The following is a 17,272-nucleotide window of genomic DNA, read 5'->3' as shown; positions in this document are numbered from 1 at the left end:
TTAACGTATGATATTTTTAATGCTTGAGGTTTTTTCTTGTTCCAGGGTTGCCTTTGTGTTAATTTTGTTTTAATTTAGTGTGTTAGTAAAATAATGGTTTGCATTCTTAAACAACGAATATTATTGAAATAGAACTGGCTCTGCCATCTGTTTTTAAACAAGCTACGATGTCCGATTTTATTAGTTCTAAGTCAGCTTTGGCCAATAATAATTTGGTCTCTTCTCTACAGTCCACTGACCCTAGTTGGTCTGTTGATCTTATGGTGGTGTTTGACTGCTTCAATTTATGTGATATTTGAATTTTGATTAATTTGGGATATTGACCGAAGTGCAGGAGTTAACCATGTGTTTGCTGGAGGAACACACTGCCTACACATGCAGTTTCATATACCACACAGAAGGTTTTACACTTTTCATCAACTTTTGCATTCAGTACTCACTTTTAAATCATCCAGGTTGGATGGGAGAGGACCTGGCTTGAGAGACGAAATGCAGGATTGCCCTGAAAAGCTTCCCTTCCCAGGGGAAAGAGGGCTGTTGGCAACTGCCGATGGGGAAGAGTTTGAGGTTTTGGCCATTTGCTCATTGGGTTGCCTGTAAAAAATAAAAGTGCAGAACATTTCCCCCCTTTTGTTTTCTTCTTCTTTTTAAATATCAGTATTCTTACTTACTTCACCAAACCTTTATTAGGCATTACAAGTACTGGCCATCATAAAACATCCATATATACAAATAAAAGCCATGTAAAAGATATAATTACAAGAATTATCATTGGGATTTCTTCCTGCTAAATAGTGCCAGTCACCGCTCTAAGAGATACTATTGAGAAAATCTCAGCCACCTTTGCAGTTACTTCTGAGTAAGTGTCAGACAGATAGAATCTGATATTTTCATTGTGCTATGATGTTAGACTTCCCAAAAAAGGGGATAGCACGTGTTTACATAGCTGGTTGTACAATGGACAGTAGAAAAGGATATGTTCTACAGTGTCTGGCACGTTCAAATAACATCTGCAATGTCTATCATTTCTGGGGATGTTTAAATATCTGCCTTTGACAAGAGCTGAGGGGGAAATGTTCAGCTGGGCTCACATAAAGGCCCTGCGTTGGGCTGGAATTATTAATTTTGAGATTTAAGTGACCCTGTTATCTGGTGTATTTAAACCATAGAGCTTGGGGGAGCAAATTTTATTTACAACTGATTCAATGAATGTCCCTTAATCTAGTTTGAATATTGCAATAAATATATTGCTCACTTGAATTATACCAGGATTCCAAGTCAATACCAATAGAGCTAATTTTGCTATGTAAGAGCTGGAATGATCTGGATGTATAAGAGTTCTTAAGCAAGTCAGAGAGCAGACTCAAAGGTTGGCAGCAAAAATGGCAACGCAGCCAGTATTTTATAGTGCTAGCCTTCATCCAATATTCCATCATGTGTACACTTAGTTCTGCATACATCGTCTCATACTTGATTGAACTTAGGAGCCCCAGGATACATCTCAAGAAACTGGAGTGTATCTTATCTAAATCACTATTATATGTTTCTGTCCATATTGGGATCCCAAAAAGTAGCTGGGATGACACTTTAGCTTGAAAAATCTGAATAGCAGCTGGTATAATTTGGTCACCTTTCTGAAAATAAAAGTGAGCTATTGCTGAGGAGTTACACTTTGCCTGTTTTATAGCACTTGTGCGATGGGTTGACCAACCTGAGTTGCTCTGCAATAAAATTTACTGCATCACCACTGTTGTCCTGAAGGGTACAATCCTGCTGAAGTTTGGAAGAGTTGACCACACTTAAAAGAGAGAGGCTTTCTCTCTTAAGCACACACTTTAATTTCCTATTTAAATTAACAGAGCTTAAAAGTGACTAATGGGCTGGAATGTGCCCCAAATTGATTGCGGCAAGAAATCAAACCTGGGTAAGGTGGAAAGGTTACTCTAGGAAACCTTTCCGTTACCAACTCACTTCAGCTGCATGGAATGGGGCCCCGGATAGTTGAAGTGCTGCTGGTGCCGGTGCTGCTGCTGCTGGCTGAGGATCTGGAGCTGCAGGAAGAGCTGCTGCTGCTGCAGGAGCCTTGCATAGGCCGAGTCCATGGGCGGAGGGGACTTTTCCGCCTTCTGGTCTGGGGGAATGTACTGGTGGTACTTAAGCTTCTTCACTTTTGGCTTCATCTCCTTGGGCTTTTTGTGGCGATTCTTGCTATCGCTAGATGGTTTTGACTAAATGGGGCACAAATAAAAATTTCAATAAGATTATCTGCAACATGGAGTAACTGAAGTTAGTTAGAAAGTTTAGCGAGCTCCCGTGCCCAGGGCCTCTAAGCCTGCAAGTCAGTGGAGATAGTATCAAGACTGTGGGAGGTCATAATAGATGTCCCTTCTCACTAGAGTTGTCGAAGGAATCCACCGAAAACAGAATATCAAGCAAATTTCCTTTAATCTGCCCATTTTATCCCCACTGGCAGAGACACTCGCTGTGGAAACTATTTACCTTAGTTATCTACAACGAACTTTAAAAAAAACCCACACCACATGAACATGTTATGTAAATTGCTTTGCTATATATATTATTTACATCATCATGTATACAGGTGCCTCTTTACTGTCCTTGTTTCTAAAGTGTTGTTCGCACCCTAAGGCCACCTATATGCACTAACATGTTGCAATCCCAACAATGTCTACTCAGAAGTAAATCTCACTGACTTCCAAGTACGGTTACAATTTCAGACTTAATCTGTATCCTCTTGTGTATTTTAAAGCCAGCGGAATGCATTGCTCCTTATTCTTTTCACATGGAAAACCACACTTCCTGGGGTTACCTTGACTTACAACTAAACTGTTCCTCCCTGACGCCAGAGTGAAGAAAGCAAGATAGGATGATCATGTAGCGTAGCTGGTTAGAGCATGGTGCTGATAATGCCAAGGTCACTGCATATTCCGGCACTGCAGGGGGTTGGACTAGATGACCCTCAGGGTCCCTTCCAACCCTGATTCTATGACAAGTTTATATTGAACTGTGAAATCAAGGTAGCGAGAAGTAGAAGACTAGTTTTTTTGCTGCAAAATACTAACATGGTCCGTCCCCCCCACCCGCCCCCAGAAAACACAAGGAATGTAACTCATTTGTAAGTTATCTGTTGATGGCTGAGATATATGTGTCTAATGTGTGCTACATAAAAAAATATGTTTGAAATTACAAGTATTTCCACATCAGCAGGCAATGAAACAGCACACAAACTTTTGCAAAATAAACCAATTGCATAGGAATGGAAAACATCAGAAGAAAGTGCAAATGAATATTGCAATTGAGACGTGTTTGTACATCCCTTCTTCCCATCTGACCTTCTGTAGTTTAGTACAAGGAACAAAATATACAGGCACCACATCATTTGTAAAGGGCATGTTTATATATTTATTAGCCACACATTCCTTTTAAAACAGTCTGAAGCAGCAATCTGGTCCTTACCCAGATGACACTTCCAAGAATTTTTAAATGATATGTATCTAATAATATACTAATGCATGTTTTACAATCGTCACAGTACTGGTGTATTTTGTACTTGGATACTCTGACCCAAATATAAAATCTCAACATGTAACGCAGCCTTAAGATAGGCCTGCTGCCCCCAACATCATGGGGCAGTCCTCAGGTCACCTCCCCGGTGACCATTTTTAAACATTAGGTGTGTTTGGAATTACAACTCCCGTTATCCATAGCTAGCATGACCAGTGCTCAAGGGTGATTGTAGTCTGTAACATGGGCAGGACACCATGTTGCCAATCGTTGCTTTACGGCTTTTAAATATTTCTTTCATTTTTAACTTGGGCAGCATCCAGCTACTCCCCTTTCCCCCAGAATGCCTCTGGGTCCACCTCCATAGGAAAGGAGTAAAGAAGGAAAGCTATAGGGCAGTGCTTTGCCTTCCAACTTCTCTCTAAATATCATAAGAAAAGGGACGGAGGGCCCTCTTGTTGCCCTAGAGGGACAAGGGAGTATTTTGTCTGTTTTGAAGGGCAGAGTTTCCCTAGATGTTTTGGGAAGAGATACGTGCATAAGTGGTTTGTCTGTTACTTAGTGGTTTACATGGAATATTAAATATACATTAAAATTATCCATAAAAGTTAAGCAACTTTTTTTTTAAAAAAAAAATCAAAATATAAATGGAAATTAGTAGTTTAAAATATACCAGTGTTTGGTTTGGAGTATGCATGGATATTATTTCTGTTGTCTGGGGCAATATTTCTGAATACAGTGGTGCCTCGCAAGACGAAAAGAATTTGTTTTGCGAGTCTTTGCGATGTTTTTCGTCTTGCGAAGCACGGTCCGTCGCAACTGCGCCTCTTCAAGCGGCTTTAAAAAAAAAGCGCAAGACGTTTTCGTCTTGCGAAGCAAGCCCATAGGGAAATTCGTCTAGCGAAGCAACGCAAAAACGGAAAACCCTTTCGTCTTGCGAGGCATTCGTCTTGCGGGGCACCACTGTATTGCCATTTTCCCTCTCTGAAATGGGTATTTTGTAGTGCCCATGACAGCTTCATAGAATTCCACAATTCCTGAGACAGATGAATGAGCCATCTAACACAAGGTCCTGTTGGCGCTATTGTTGGAAACAGCTTGGCTTCAACAGATCATCAAAGTCTCAGCTTGCTCCTTTTGCAGGTACTTTCACCCCAGAATTCTAATGGACCCAGTTTTGTGACACAAGGAGGTACTGTCTGGGTAGTTCCTAGCGACTCCCATCTCCAAGCAAAGCCAACACTGTAACTCACCTCCCCAAACACCTAAAACCAGCCCCCCCCCTTACTGCAGATGAGTGCTAGCTGTTGTCTAGCCAATAAGCCATGTTAACAATTTTTCTTCCTACGTAGTGGGAGGTTAGGCTCATACCTTTGCAGATGTGGTAACAGTGCCAGGAGGTGTTTGTTGCCCATTCTGTTGTTTAGGACTTTCTGGCTGGCCATTCCTCAGAGATGTCATATCAGCCGTATCATTTTCAGAGCCAACGGAATGATCCTAGAATCAAAATAAATACATGGAAATTAATAAACATCAATATGCACATTTTCAAGAAGCCTGTCCACATGCAGGCAGCTTACAGACTATTACAGAAATGGTCCATGCTAGTCTTGCTCAGGACCAGTTATCTTGACCTTGTTTGGAGCCTTCACTAGGACTGGACTACATGTTATCACTTTTTTCAACTGGCATCTCTCCATGATCTGTATTTAGAGCAGCGTAACATGGAAGTTTCCTTGCCAGCATCAGATGCTCCTGGAAACTATGTGCACCAGCCTTCAACAACCTAGTGACCACCTGATGTTACTGGACTACAACTCACAACATCCAATGGGGATTGTAGTTCAAAGCAAGCTTTAGTGTATTAGGCTGGGCAAGGCTGCTCTATGCAATCAAGAGGATCTATGGTAGATGTTAAAGCAATAGCATGGATTGCCGACAGAAGGCAGTCTTCCATAGGGATAAGGTTCCATATAAAATGGGCTTGACACTGAAGTAGGTAAAAGAAATGGATGACAAGCTGTGAGAGCAGTGAACTACACTCCTAAAATCACTTGATCTTAAAACGGCTAGCTAGCTAAATCCAATCCACCAACTGATAAATGCAAAGTTCTTCTGTAACGGACATTCTATAAATAAATGTTGTTTTTTTAAAAAAGAAATCAACAAAATCTACCTTGGAGGCCCCCAATTTCTCAGTCTCCATCATAATCAATCAGCATATTTTGCTGGTGACTCGGGACTCCCTGCCATGGCATTTCTCCACAGCTGAGACCAATCGCATTTATCAGGCTAGTGTTATTAGGGAAACCAAATGGACGAATCGTTGGGCTCTGTGCCATAAGTGCTTGGAAAATGGAGGTGCCCCATGCCAAGTACACTGTGTAACAAAACTGCCGGAATGGAGGAGGGCACTCCAAGCCAAGAATATGTCGTGTTCAGGTTAACAGTGGCTCAGGATCCTTTGCAGGACACCCCCATGTTTTATGTAACCACCAGAGGCTGACCTTACAGCTGGCTTCCTCCATAGGCTACAGTGCCCTCAGAGAGATCTTGGCATGCATTGCATCTTTTTACCCACAACGAGTTCCTATTCCAGCCCCGAGGAGAGGAATATGCTTCCTCTGGCATCAGACATTTTTTCCTAATAGAAGCTCTTGTACGCATTGTCCAGTACTGGATGCTGACGAGGGGTGAAGACAAACGTAAAAAGTTTATAGCAGAGGGACTGATTTGGAAGCACACTCACTGTGCTGAATCCAAGCGCATGTTTTCTGACCTGGATTGAGCTTGTGGGAGGTGGGTGTGGCTTGGTTCTGCAAATTTAATCCAAAGTATCAGGACGTCTCATCTGTCCAAAAGTAAGAAATACCGTTTTACCTGAGTTGTCCCTGACATTGTGGGTAACGTTGCTTCTGGAATTTTGATTCCGGCTGCTGATTCTGTGGATCCCTGGGAATCCTCGCTTCTGATCTGCTCTGGGGACAGCCCATCATTGCTACTATCTTCTTCAAAAGCAAAAGCATCTGAGGATTTAGAGAAGTTTGCTTGGTTACCTGTGGCAGGAAGGAAGAAAAAGACTCCGTGATAGATGATTCTGAATGGCAGTAAGTTTTTAACAAGTGTACATGTAGCAAAGCAAACAAGTGATCTTAACACACTACAGTATTCACAGATGTACACTTTCTTGTTCCTGTCAGGTAGGTAAAGCTGTGATTTATTTGTGCTCAAAGGCAAGTACCAAAGCAGCAAATTCAGTATGGTTGACAAACATTCAACTGAGAACTATTATAGAAAACCACTAATGAAGCAGTGGTTCGATACCATGTAAATGGTGTGCTAATAAAATCTGAATTCAGCAATTGGTTCCACTGGCTCTGTTGAAGGTCCAGCTCCACCAGGCCTTTCTCCATCATCCTGGGAGCAGTCATCCCACCCGAGTGCATCAGACGGAGAGATGGGAAGCATGACTATTGAGAGGGACTAGCTTCTTGACTCCTCTCCCTGAACTGTTTCCACACCAGCTGGCCCTTGTGAACATTTTGTAAGTTTAAGAACTGCTTCAGCTTGCTTTCCCCCTCCTCACTCCATCCTTTCCTCCTTTTGAGTTCTGCATTTTAGATCAGAAGCCTGAGGGTTCCCATGTTTCTTAATTGCTCTATAAGCTGCTCTGGAATCATTTTCAGCTGCAGAATGGGATTACAAATGCTTTAAATAAATAAATAATTCTCAAACATTGGTTACTGGAACTATCTGATTTCCCATGAGATTCTGATTCTCCGTGGAACACACATTTTCAGGATTGTTACTATTTTACTGGGTTTTGTTTTTTAAAAAATGAGGATCTTCTTTCTTTTCAACTGTTTTTGAAGATGTTCATGATTTTGTTTGAGGCACTATATTATATGTGCCACAGCTTGCACCCATCAGTCTTCAGACCCTCCCCCCTGCAAGATAACAGATCTTTAATAAATCCAGAACCTTCAAGGATAGCATCATTAGAAGGCTCTTGTTTTTATCCCAAAATTTCACAACTCTGCAGAATGCAATTATTATCCCATTTCAAATTGCATCGTCTCTGTATTAGTTCAGATTATTCGTTTAAAAATGCACATTTGTTTTTAAATGCACATTTCAAAGTGGATGTGGCCAAAGTGTAAAATTGGGCAAGGTCATTCTATTTTAAAAAAATATAGGGCACATTTTAAGAGTCTTGGAGGTTGGGGTTACAAAAAACCCTTTTGACATTCTGGAGTCACAGCTGGGAATTTGTGGGAGTGGGGAAATAGGAGCAGTCAATTTTTTAAAAAGACAATTGATGTGTGTGTGTGTGTGTGTGTGTGTGTGTGTGTCTTGGAAGCCCACAAAAAAAATATTGGGGGGGGGGTGTCAAATGCTGCTTGTGCACCATGGTGAGAATACTCCAAGAAACTCATCAAGAATGTGCCCCCAAACAATTCACCAAATCAATAGCTTGCATGGTTTTTTCATCCTACAACCTCCTTTGAGAAATGCTGCAAAGATGCGACCCATTTTGCTTCTCCGCGAATCCATGTGGCTTATGCCAGATGATGCTTCTCTGCCACTCAGCATACTCAGTGGGTTCTGGAAAGTGTTCCTGTGCAATATCCAACAAACTAGCAGGCAAAAGCGCTTGACCCTTGGCTTTTGCTGATAAGTAAAGTGCTGGGAAAGACAGGCTCTATCACAAAAGCCCCTGCAAGGCTGGAAGACACGAGAGTAGGCAGTGGAAGGAAGGAAGATTCCTGCTACACGCTGTAATCTTTCCAGGGACATGTCTGGCTTTGATCAAGTTTCTTCCTACTCTGCTAGTGAAGAGGGATTTGAAGAGGGCAGGAATGAAGGAACCATTCTAGGGTGCTAGAATCCTGCTAGCTCTTCAACATGGATCTGTACTCTCTTATGGGAATTATTCCAAAGGCATTCCCATGGAGAAAACATCAAGAACCCTACATCACATTGCAAGGGACCCTCTCCACAGTGAGTCTTTTGTATAGCCTACTGTGCATGGATGTTGCTATAGCACCAGAGGTGCCTTTCCTGGTATTACCTTTGATGGCTTCTTTCACAGCTGAGTCAACAGGAATGATATTCTTCTCCACCAGCTCCAGAGGACCTGGCCTAAGAGCAATTTTCTCATTTAGATTGTCTGCAAGACGGGCTCTTTTCAGTTTCATCTGAGTAGCCTGGACAGACCCTTCTGTGGCTGAATCTGTAAAGCCAAATGGTAAAAATATAAATTATTCCACAAAATAACCAGCCTGTGCCACAGCTCCTTTCCTTTTATCACTTCTAAGAAACACAGGATAAATTCTATGTCAGTTCTTTCCCAGTAATTAGAACCTGAGTGTAGCTGTAACACAAAGCATTTCTCTTGAACCATAAAACAACTGTGGCTTGCCAATCAGAAGGTCGGCAGTTTGAATCCCCGCAATGGGGCGAGCTCCTGTTGCTCTGTCCCAGCTCTGCCAACCTAGCGGTTCGAAAGCACGCCAGTGCAAGTAGATAAATAGGTACCGCTTCAGTGGGAAAGTAAACAGTGTTTCTGTGCGCTGCTCTGGTTTCGGTGTTCTGTTGCCCCAGAAGCGGCTTAGTCATGCTGGCCACATGACCCAGAAAAAACTGTCTGCAGACGAACGCCGGCTCCCTTGGCCTGTAAAGCGAGATGAGCGCCACAACCCCACAGTCGCCTGCAACTGGACTTAACTGTCAGGGGTCCTTTACCTTTACCTTTAACCACAGAGTGCAATGATGACAGGTGTGCTTGTAGATAAGCTTTTCTCACTGCTGATCTGATATGCAGTCAATTTTAACAATGCTCAAGATACACAGAAAGTATTACCTGTACATAGTTCCCTATAGCCAAACAAATTAATTCCAAGGTTCTCACCCAATGCACCACACCCTTTATGTGCGTCTGCATACCAGCATGGCTGAGCCACAGTTTGCTGGGGAGTGGGTAGCACACAAGCAAACAATCCTTCAAATGCAATGCTGGGCATGGAATCCTATGCAGGAAAGTCATTTCTGCAAGCCCAGTAAAAACTTGGTTTCAAGAGCTAAATGAGAATTGCAAGAAGCAGTATCTAAAAGAGGGAATAACTTGCTTCATGAGATGTGCATTTTCCCCCAGTTGTATATTGTGTGCCATACATGCTGGAGCAGCAATTGCCCCAGCCAGGCTCAAATAAAACCCACCCCAGATTTGTTTATAGAATAACATCATGCAAACATCATCATAAATCAGTTCGATGTTTATTCTTGTCCCCACCCTGAAGGAACCCAAGGTGGCAAGCTAACAAAGATTACAAACATTTTAGAAAAGTTTTAAAACCTAAAATAATTCATAAGCATTCCATAAGCAGGAGATTGCTACCAAGAAGGCCTAGATTAGGGCAATAAAAGGTGCTTTTACACCTTTCCTGAAGAGGGATCAAAAGACACTGAGGCTTACTCAGAACATGGCAGAAGTGTCTTCTGCTGTTGGCTTGCCACAACTACAAGACGTCCAAAACATCTAAGGCAGTCTCCCACCACCTGGTGCTCTCTAGAGGATTTGGACTACAATTCCCATCAGCCCCAGACCACATCGTCAATGGTCAGGGATGATGGGAGTTGTCCAAAACCCTTGCGGAAGTCTAGACTATCTATTAACATAGAACAGCTCATTTGCAATTCGGTGGTGTATTTCTATACTTCCAAACGTAAAAAGAAACCTCAAGGTCGTGATCCCCATAAAATCATCAATAAAATACACTGCTAACAACAAAATTACACCAACAAATTAGTAAATCAGAAATATACACTACTAAACTGGATCACCCTTGAGTAAACAAATGTGTTTTAAGTAGGTACCGGAAATAGCAACACTATAGGTGCCTGCCTTACCAGGAGCTCATTCCAAAGGGCATGTGATGTAATACTGAAAGCCCTGGGTTTTTGCAGACATAAGATGAACGTCAGGAGTAAGCAGCACCTTTAAGAGTGTCTCACCCAGGGATTGAAGTGACTGGGTAGCGATATACAAGATTAGGTGGTCCCAAAGATAATCTGGTTATTAAGGACTTTGTATGCTAATAGCAAGATCTTAAACGTATTCATTCAATCTTACCCTGTAAAATGTGCATATCAACCAGTTCTGAGCGCTCAGGTCTGTTTCGGGTCTTGTGCTTTAAATAATCTTCAGTCTACAGAACATAAGAACAGAGATCATTACCTCACTAGCTTGATTTAAAGTGCATTAGGCAATGCTTCTTTAAAAGGATTCAGTCAGATTTGGTCTAACTGACGTTCATTTTAGTTAACATTTGTTCTTCTCTGGTAGGACCCACACCAAAAGATTCAAGTTACAGGAAAAGAGATTTCAGCTCAACATCGAGAATAATTTTCTGATGGCAAGAGCTGTTTGACAGTGGAACCGACTAAGCAGAAGCCATCTGCATGCTTTAGTTGAGATTGCAGGGGTTGGACTAGATCAGGGGTCTGCAACCTTTAAGACAAAAAGAGCCACTTGGACCCGTTTCCGAAGAAAAAAAACCTGGGAGCCACAAAACTCGTCATTATAAAAATAACTTTTTTGTCACTTTTTATTATTTCTTTGTTTGACCCCTCAGAATTACTCCTCCTCATAGAAATAAACATTAAATTAACAAGTTACCTTTTTGTGTGTGTGTGTTCTTCACTCCCCTTCAAAACAGTGACCAGCGTACATGCCCCCTTTCAATGCAGTGACCAGCATACATGCCCCCTTTCAATGCAGTGACCAGCGTACATGCCCCTTACAGTGTAGCGGGCGGGCGGGAAGGTGACGTCGGGACGGTGCGTGACTAACGCACGCACCGCCCCCATGTGACATCACAGCCAGTACAGTGCCCGCCACAGTGGGGAGTGTCGGGGCGCACAATGCGCCTCCTCCTCTCGCTAGTATCCGCCCCGGAGCCGCGGCAAAGGTGTAAAAGAGCCACATGCGGCTCCAGAGCCGCGGGTTGCAGACCCCTGGACTAGATGACCCTCAGGGTCCCTTCCAATTCTATAATTATCCCACAACTTTTTGTCTGGATACTGAATGTCTGTAGGCTAGGACTTGGATCTTTTAAGAGCTCCATTTGTGCAAACCCGAACTTTTGGCAGGTTTCCCAGAATGCAAGTAACTTATAATTGGCACAAAGGAATCATAATACTACACCAACTTTTAATATGCACTATATTCAGCACAATTTCAGTTTAGCTCACGGCACAGATCTTAAACAAGTGTAAAATTCAGCCCTAAGTACCCAGCTGTATCAAAGTAAATTTATTTACTTCACTAGAACTCATCTAACAGCAGCTCTGTTGTGTTTTAGCTAATAGGTATTTAAAATCCACCGCAATTAAATTGGTGTAGTTTCATGTTATGTGTGAACAAAGATTTTCAAGTAGGTTTCCCATCAGTCCCTCTCAACCAAACTAGCTGTGAAGTGTTCTGATATTGGTTCCCCCTGCCAGCCCCCAGGCCCCTCCCCTGCTGAATAAAGGCTTAGAATATATTTTTGGTTCTACTTCTCCCTAAACGAATGTAGTTTAGGGCTTTTGACTCATATAATCCTTTTTTCTTCCAGGCAATCGGCCAGTAGAAGCCTTTGAAGGGAGACTGTGAGATATTAACCTATGCCTGAACATTGAAATATAGGGTACTTCTAAGATACTTCAGACTTCTTGAAGTGTTCTAAGCACATTTATTTTTCACAGGGGGCTATACATCCTTCCTTACGTTGGTCTTGAATTTTTGCAGGACACTCATATACAACAATGTAACATAGGCATCTTCTACATGTGTGCAGGTTTTTGATACATGCCTATACATAAATTTCATCAAGAGTTTTGAAAGTAAGTTAATATATATGTACACAGAATTGTAGAGACTATAAAAGGATTCACTTGTTTGGCTTCCTGACCTAAATTTCCTCTACATATTAACTCCTATCATAAACAGAGGAAATAAAGGATAAGGTGCACCACAAGTTGTCATTAAATGGGACAAGTTAACAGACGGCAACTACTACTACTAATACAAATTCTGAGCAAATCAAGTCATAGTTTCTAGGACATTACAAAGTTACCATATACTATTGTCCATCTAGCCTAGCATTGTCTATTGTAACTAGCAGCATATCTCCATATCTCTTTACCAATCTTGCTGCTGGTGTCATTGGACCCGGGTCGTCATCCGTGCAAAATACCAGCTTTATGAATGAGCTATAGGCCTCTCTATATATGGATTGTATTCTTTATATAAGAGAACTGCTATCAGTCTTGGAAAAAGCTTCTCTAAGCAGACAGTTCCCCAATTTCCCCCTTTGCCAAACTGCAAAATTCAGAGAAACACAAATTTTGAAGGATGGCCTTGTTTAAGTTTGCGTATTATTTCTGAAATTGCAAATTAGGTAGGTTCGCCTTTAAATGTAAACGGAATCAAATTTCTGCCCCCCCCCCCCCCCGCTGCACCTCTAGTAAGAGCCTTGGCTGGAGACTTGCAGCAGGGAAAGCTTGAGAATATCTTGTAGTTTCTCTAAATAAGACCAGATCACCAGCTCTTCCACTAGTGGGGTAGGTGGGGGGGAACTGCCTCTTAATCTTATCTTTCTCATTAGCTTTAATTAACAGCGCCTAAACTCTGCTTGATAACTGGTGCCAGCAAGAGACAAGAGTACAGGTTAAGAACAGCCCAAAAGCACTCTGCAGTGTCACAAGAAGAGAAGGGCAATATGGTGTACTGCAGACATCAGGCACAAGGTTTCCTACTGGGGATATATATATATATATATATATATATATATATATATATATATATATATACCACAAAGCCACTTTCTCATGGGACATGTGCCAATTAAGTTTAGAGCCCTGTAAAGGTGTGCTAAAGGTATAGTAGTATCTGCAGAAATGAATCCAGTGATTTTCCAACATTCCACTCACATTCCTGCACATGGCCACAACTTTCTCAGCAGCTAGTTAACCTGCATGATGCCATCTCCAGCCACCCCCTCTGATGCCTACCCAGGGTTACCTTGGCTCTCTCCAAACTCTTCTTTTGCTCATGGAAGGGAGAGGGGTTTTTCAGCGCTGCAATCAGAAACAGACAAAAGCACAATGAGCACAGCGAGCAACAAGTACATTTTCAGCATTGTGCCATTGTAACAAAGTTCAACAAAATTAGCCACACAAATCAGCCAGCCCCTTTATTGCATCAAATGAAAATGGATGAGGAATAACCACAGACATTCCCAGGCCAGGCTGTGGCAGTGGAAACGAGGCAGAGAGGAGCAAAGACACAGATGGTAACTAAAGCAGGGAGAGAGCTGAGAGCTGTTTGGAGACAGCCATCTTTTTTTAAGGCATCTTAGAGGGAGGTGAGTGGCCTGGCGGTAAAGTGCAGCCTGTCCAGTACCCAAACACATTGGGTGAGAAGCTCAAGAGACAGAGCCTTGCACGTTAATCCTAGACGCATTTGGGGAGCTTGGTTTCAGTGGAGTTGACTTCCAGCTAAAGTGATCAGTCGGGGAGGAAGGATCTAGTTATAGAGAGGACCACCAGTGAGATTAATGTCCAGAGGAGACCTGCTAATAAAATTGAGAGTCTGAGTCTCATTGTATCACATGGGTGTCAGCAGCACATACAAAATCAGCAAGAAGGATAAATTGCTCCATTCTGTCACACATTCTTTTCAACAATGAGCTCTCCTTCCTTCATCCATTGGCAAAATCTCCTTCTCGATATAAGAGAGTAAGCAGAATGCTCCAGTAAATTCTGATGCTCTCCACCAGTGCCTGCTCTGTGTTCTGAACCACATTCCGGATATTTGTTTGGAGGACATATTTGTTTCTTCAGATTGCAGTTCCATCGAGATAAAAAAAAGAGGGTCGCCTCCTCCACCATATCTTAACGCCCTCCAGTGATAAACATGCTGTTAGGATTGAATCACAACTCTGTATTTGTCCTACAGGAATAAATGGCAGCAAGGAAAAGGTAGGGGCAAAACCTGCTCCTTGAACTCCACTCCCCAACTGGCAGTCCAGCCTTTTCCTATCTGCATAGTCTCATCATGGAGCCTTTTCCCCCTCTCCCTACCATCAGTGTTGGCTAGTTCTCACTGACTAGGAAATTTGTACTTTGTTATACTCTATCACCAAGGGGGAGGCTGTCCCAGTGTGTTCACAGGCTTCGTGAAGATGACTTGGCACACAGTTCCCAGCTCATTTGGGTCTCACTCTCTGAACCATTTCTGGGTCTTGCTATTTCTTCTGTGTCATGGGTTAAGGGCATGAGAGGAAAGCATCACTCTTCCCAAAGCTGCGCAAAAGCTCTTTATCTCATGGCTGAATTGTAGCCTAGTTATTTATACAGTGAAAGTTGTCCAGAATCCAAAAATAAAGATTGCGGAAACAATTCTCATCTCCATTTTAATAAGTGTCAAATTATTGTTTGTTTGTTTTCTTTGCACAAAATGTGACTTGGGAGCACAGTCAAACTGTGGGATAGGAAAGTCAAAAGCCAAGAGAATTATATATTGTGTGATTTTTTTATTATTTAAAAACTCTCTTTTTTTCAATAAAATAAACAAAACAACCCAAACTGCTTTTAACAAATGGCTTCTCTAGTCCCCACATGCCAGTTGTTACCTCCCGTCACCAAACGGATTTATTGTCAGAGTTATGAGTCATTTTGCATTGACGCAATTGGATGAGCTAATTTATTATTTGCCTCCTGTAGTTAACTAGATCCTAAAGCACGATAGATATTTTGTTTTATTGAAGACTCAAACCCTGCGCAACTAAAAGGCCAAACAAAAAGAAGAAAAAACTTTTAAAGTGAGTGAGTAAATAAAAAAGTGTCACAGAGCACCAAAGGCAAAGTTAGAGGAGACACCTCAGTGGTAAAAGACGGTTGTAAAACAGATTCTGGTAAACTTCATAGGGTGAAAACCATCCTACTTTCAGATATTGCAAGAGCAATCTGAGAAGCTGGTGCACCAGTGCAGAGGCCTGGTTCACAGCTAGTGGGATGGTGGGAAGAGCTTTGAGAGAGCATCCGATAAAAGTAATCTGCAAGGCAGGAAACCAGTGTTGCTCTTCTGCACAGCTCAATTAATGCACATTACAGAACGCTAAAGTTATGTAGGATCCATGACAAAGGATGGACGCAAAACAAAGGGACCTTTGCCAAGAGGATTGATGTGAATTCTGCAGACAAACCAACAGCATATGGTTGTCTGAGAAAAAAATCTATGTCAATATGGGGTTGAATGTGTTGGTTCTTCCATGAGGGAAGTCGTGGCAGTAGTGGAAGTTTAGAAGTTAAAGTCTGGAGTGAGAGTACAATGATGAAAGGAGAATTACACACATAGGATTGTATCCAAAGTAGCATTGAGTAATATTTTCTGACAGAACAAGGATTTCCACTTGCACAGCTGGACTTACCTCCTCTCCCCTCTTGTGTGCTTCCTAAATCTGTTTTAGGGGCTCTCCAAACTCTCCAGCAGAGTAGATTTGGGGAGTGAGTTGGACACAAAGGAGGAAAAAGGAGGAAAAATGTGCAAGCGGAAATACTTGTGCTGATGGACCACGTGAGTTGGATACTGTCCCACAACACAGACCTGTCCTGAGCCTTCAGTTATCACAATTTTTAAGAGCATGTGCATTGAATAATAAGTATTGCAATTAAACATAATTAACTTTCTCGTTGTGCCTGCCAGGAAAGGCTACTGCTTTTGGCCATAGGGGTGGGAAGTGTTTTGTTTTCACAGAGAAAAGAAATCAGGAAATTGCTATAATTTTAAAAGGCAAATAATAGATTTGAAATCTTATAGTTTATAGCCATTTTGATTTTAAAAGAGTGACATGAAGTTTGAATGCTCTGGTTTGAGAGGAAGGGTCCCAGTGAGAGTGCCACCATGGCGTTAAGAGAGGCTTGTCAGCTGTGTGACTTGCTTGCCGATGATAAATAGTGGCAAATCAATAATGAGTAAAACCTGTGTCTATCACCCAATCATATGAATCTTTGTTCATTTGAGTTTGGGTACATTGATTAATTTATTGATTAAACTTGCATACATTTGCATATGAGATAAAAATTGTTCTAAAGAAAAACGTACTTTGTTTTAAAATTATGCCCACAAGTGGCACAGTAGGCCTCATCTTTGAAGAGCTGTCCCCTGTTCTATCACACACAGAAGGACATGACGCTGCTTGACATCTGAAACTTCTTTAAGTACTTATGTTAAAAACTGATAATGTAGATATACCAATTTGGGGGCAGCTTGTCAGCTGATCAAATTAAACTTATTAACCTAACCAATTAACTGACTAAATCCTGAACCCCTACTAACACCACTAACTAACTGACTGCATTTACACACCACAGTAAATGCTTTTGCCATAAACACAGGTAATGGTTTAAACATAAACACACAAGGGCTTCCTGTTTTGATCATTCCCTAGCAGGAAGAACAAAACATAATCCCTAGTGTTACATCTGGATTGGAGATAGCAGTTTGTTTCACTCCAAACAAAGTTTGTTCAATCAAACTTAGTTTGAGTGAAACAAATCACAATCCTTGGCTCAGATATTATTAGGGATGCAAGACAACATCATTTTCTGTTCTGACCTCTATTTGTTGCATGCAGCACTGTTTATGTTCCACTGCGCTTTGCCTTCCACAAAAAACCACTCTATCTGTATTTCCATCCACTGT

General features: G+C 41.8%; 1 protein-coding gene across 10 annotated transcripts in view; it reads right to left on the bottom strand.

The window, feature by feature from the left end:
* MYOCD (myocardin) overlaps positions 1 to 17,272 on the bottom strand; it is a 230,901-nt gene that overhangs the window by 10,657 nt on the left and 202,972 nt on the right. For 9 of the 10 annotated variants that reach the window (XM_081183819.1, XM_081183821.1, XM_081183824.1 and 6 more), the window contains 7 exons: positions 13,589 to 13,644; positions 10,655 to 10,730; positions 8,594 to 8,755; positions 6,403 to 6,578; positions 4,894 to 5,019; positions 1,972 to 2,228; positions 441 to 594 (listed from right to left, as the gene is read on the bottom strand). In XM_081183819.1, coding sequence (XP_081039945.1) covers positions 441 to 594; positions 1,972 to 2,228; positions 4,894 to 5,019; positions 6,403 to 6,578; positions 8,594 to 8,755; positions 10,655 to 10,730; positions 13,589 to 13,644 — 1,007 coding nt within the window. Of the gene's footprint in view, positions 1 to 440; positions 595 to 1,971; positions 2,229 to 4,893; positions 5,020 to 6,402; positions 6,579 to 8,593; positions 8,756 to 10,654; positions 10,731 to 13,578; positions 13,645 to 17,272 lie in introns of those variants that run through there. The other variant, XM_081183820.1, reaches the window with a different exon arrangement.

Source organism: Podarcis bocagei (assembly GCF_964188305.1).
Source record: "Podarcis bocagei genome assembly, chromosome: 2".
Classification (NCBI taxonomy): Eukaryota; Metazoa; Chordata; class Lepidosauria; order Squamata; family Lacertidae; genus Podarcis; species Podarcis bocagei.
The sequence above is the reverse complement of the archived record's forward strand: the minus strand, read 5'-3'. Positions and strand labels throughout refer to the sequence as shown.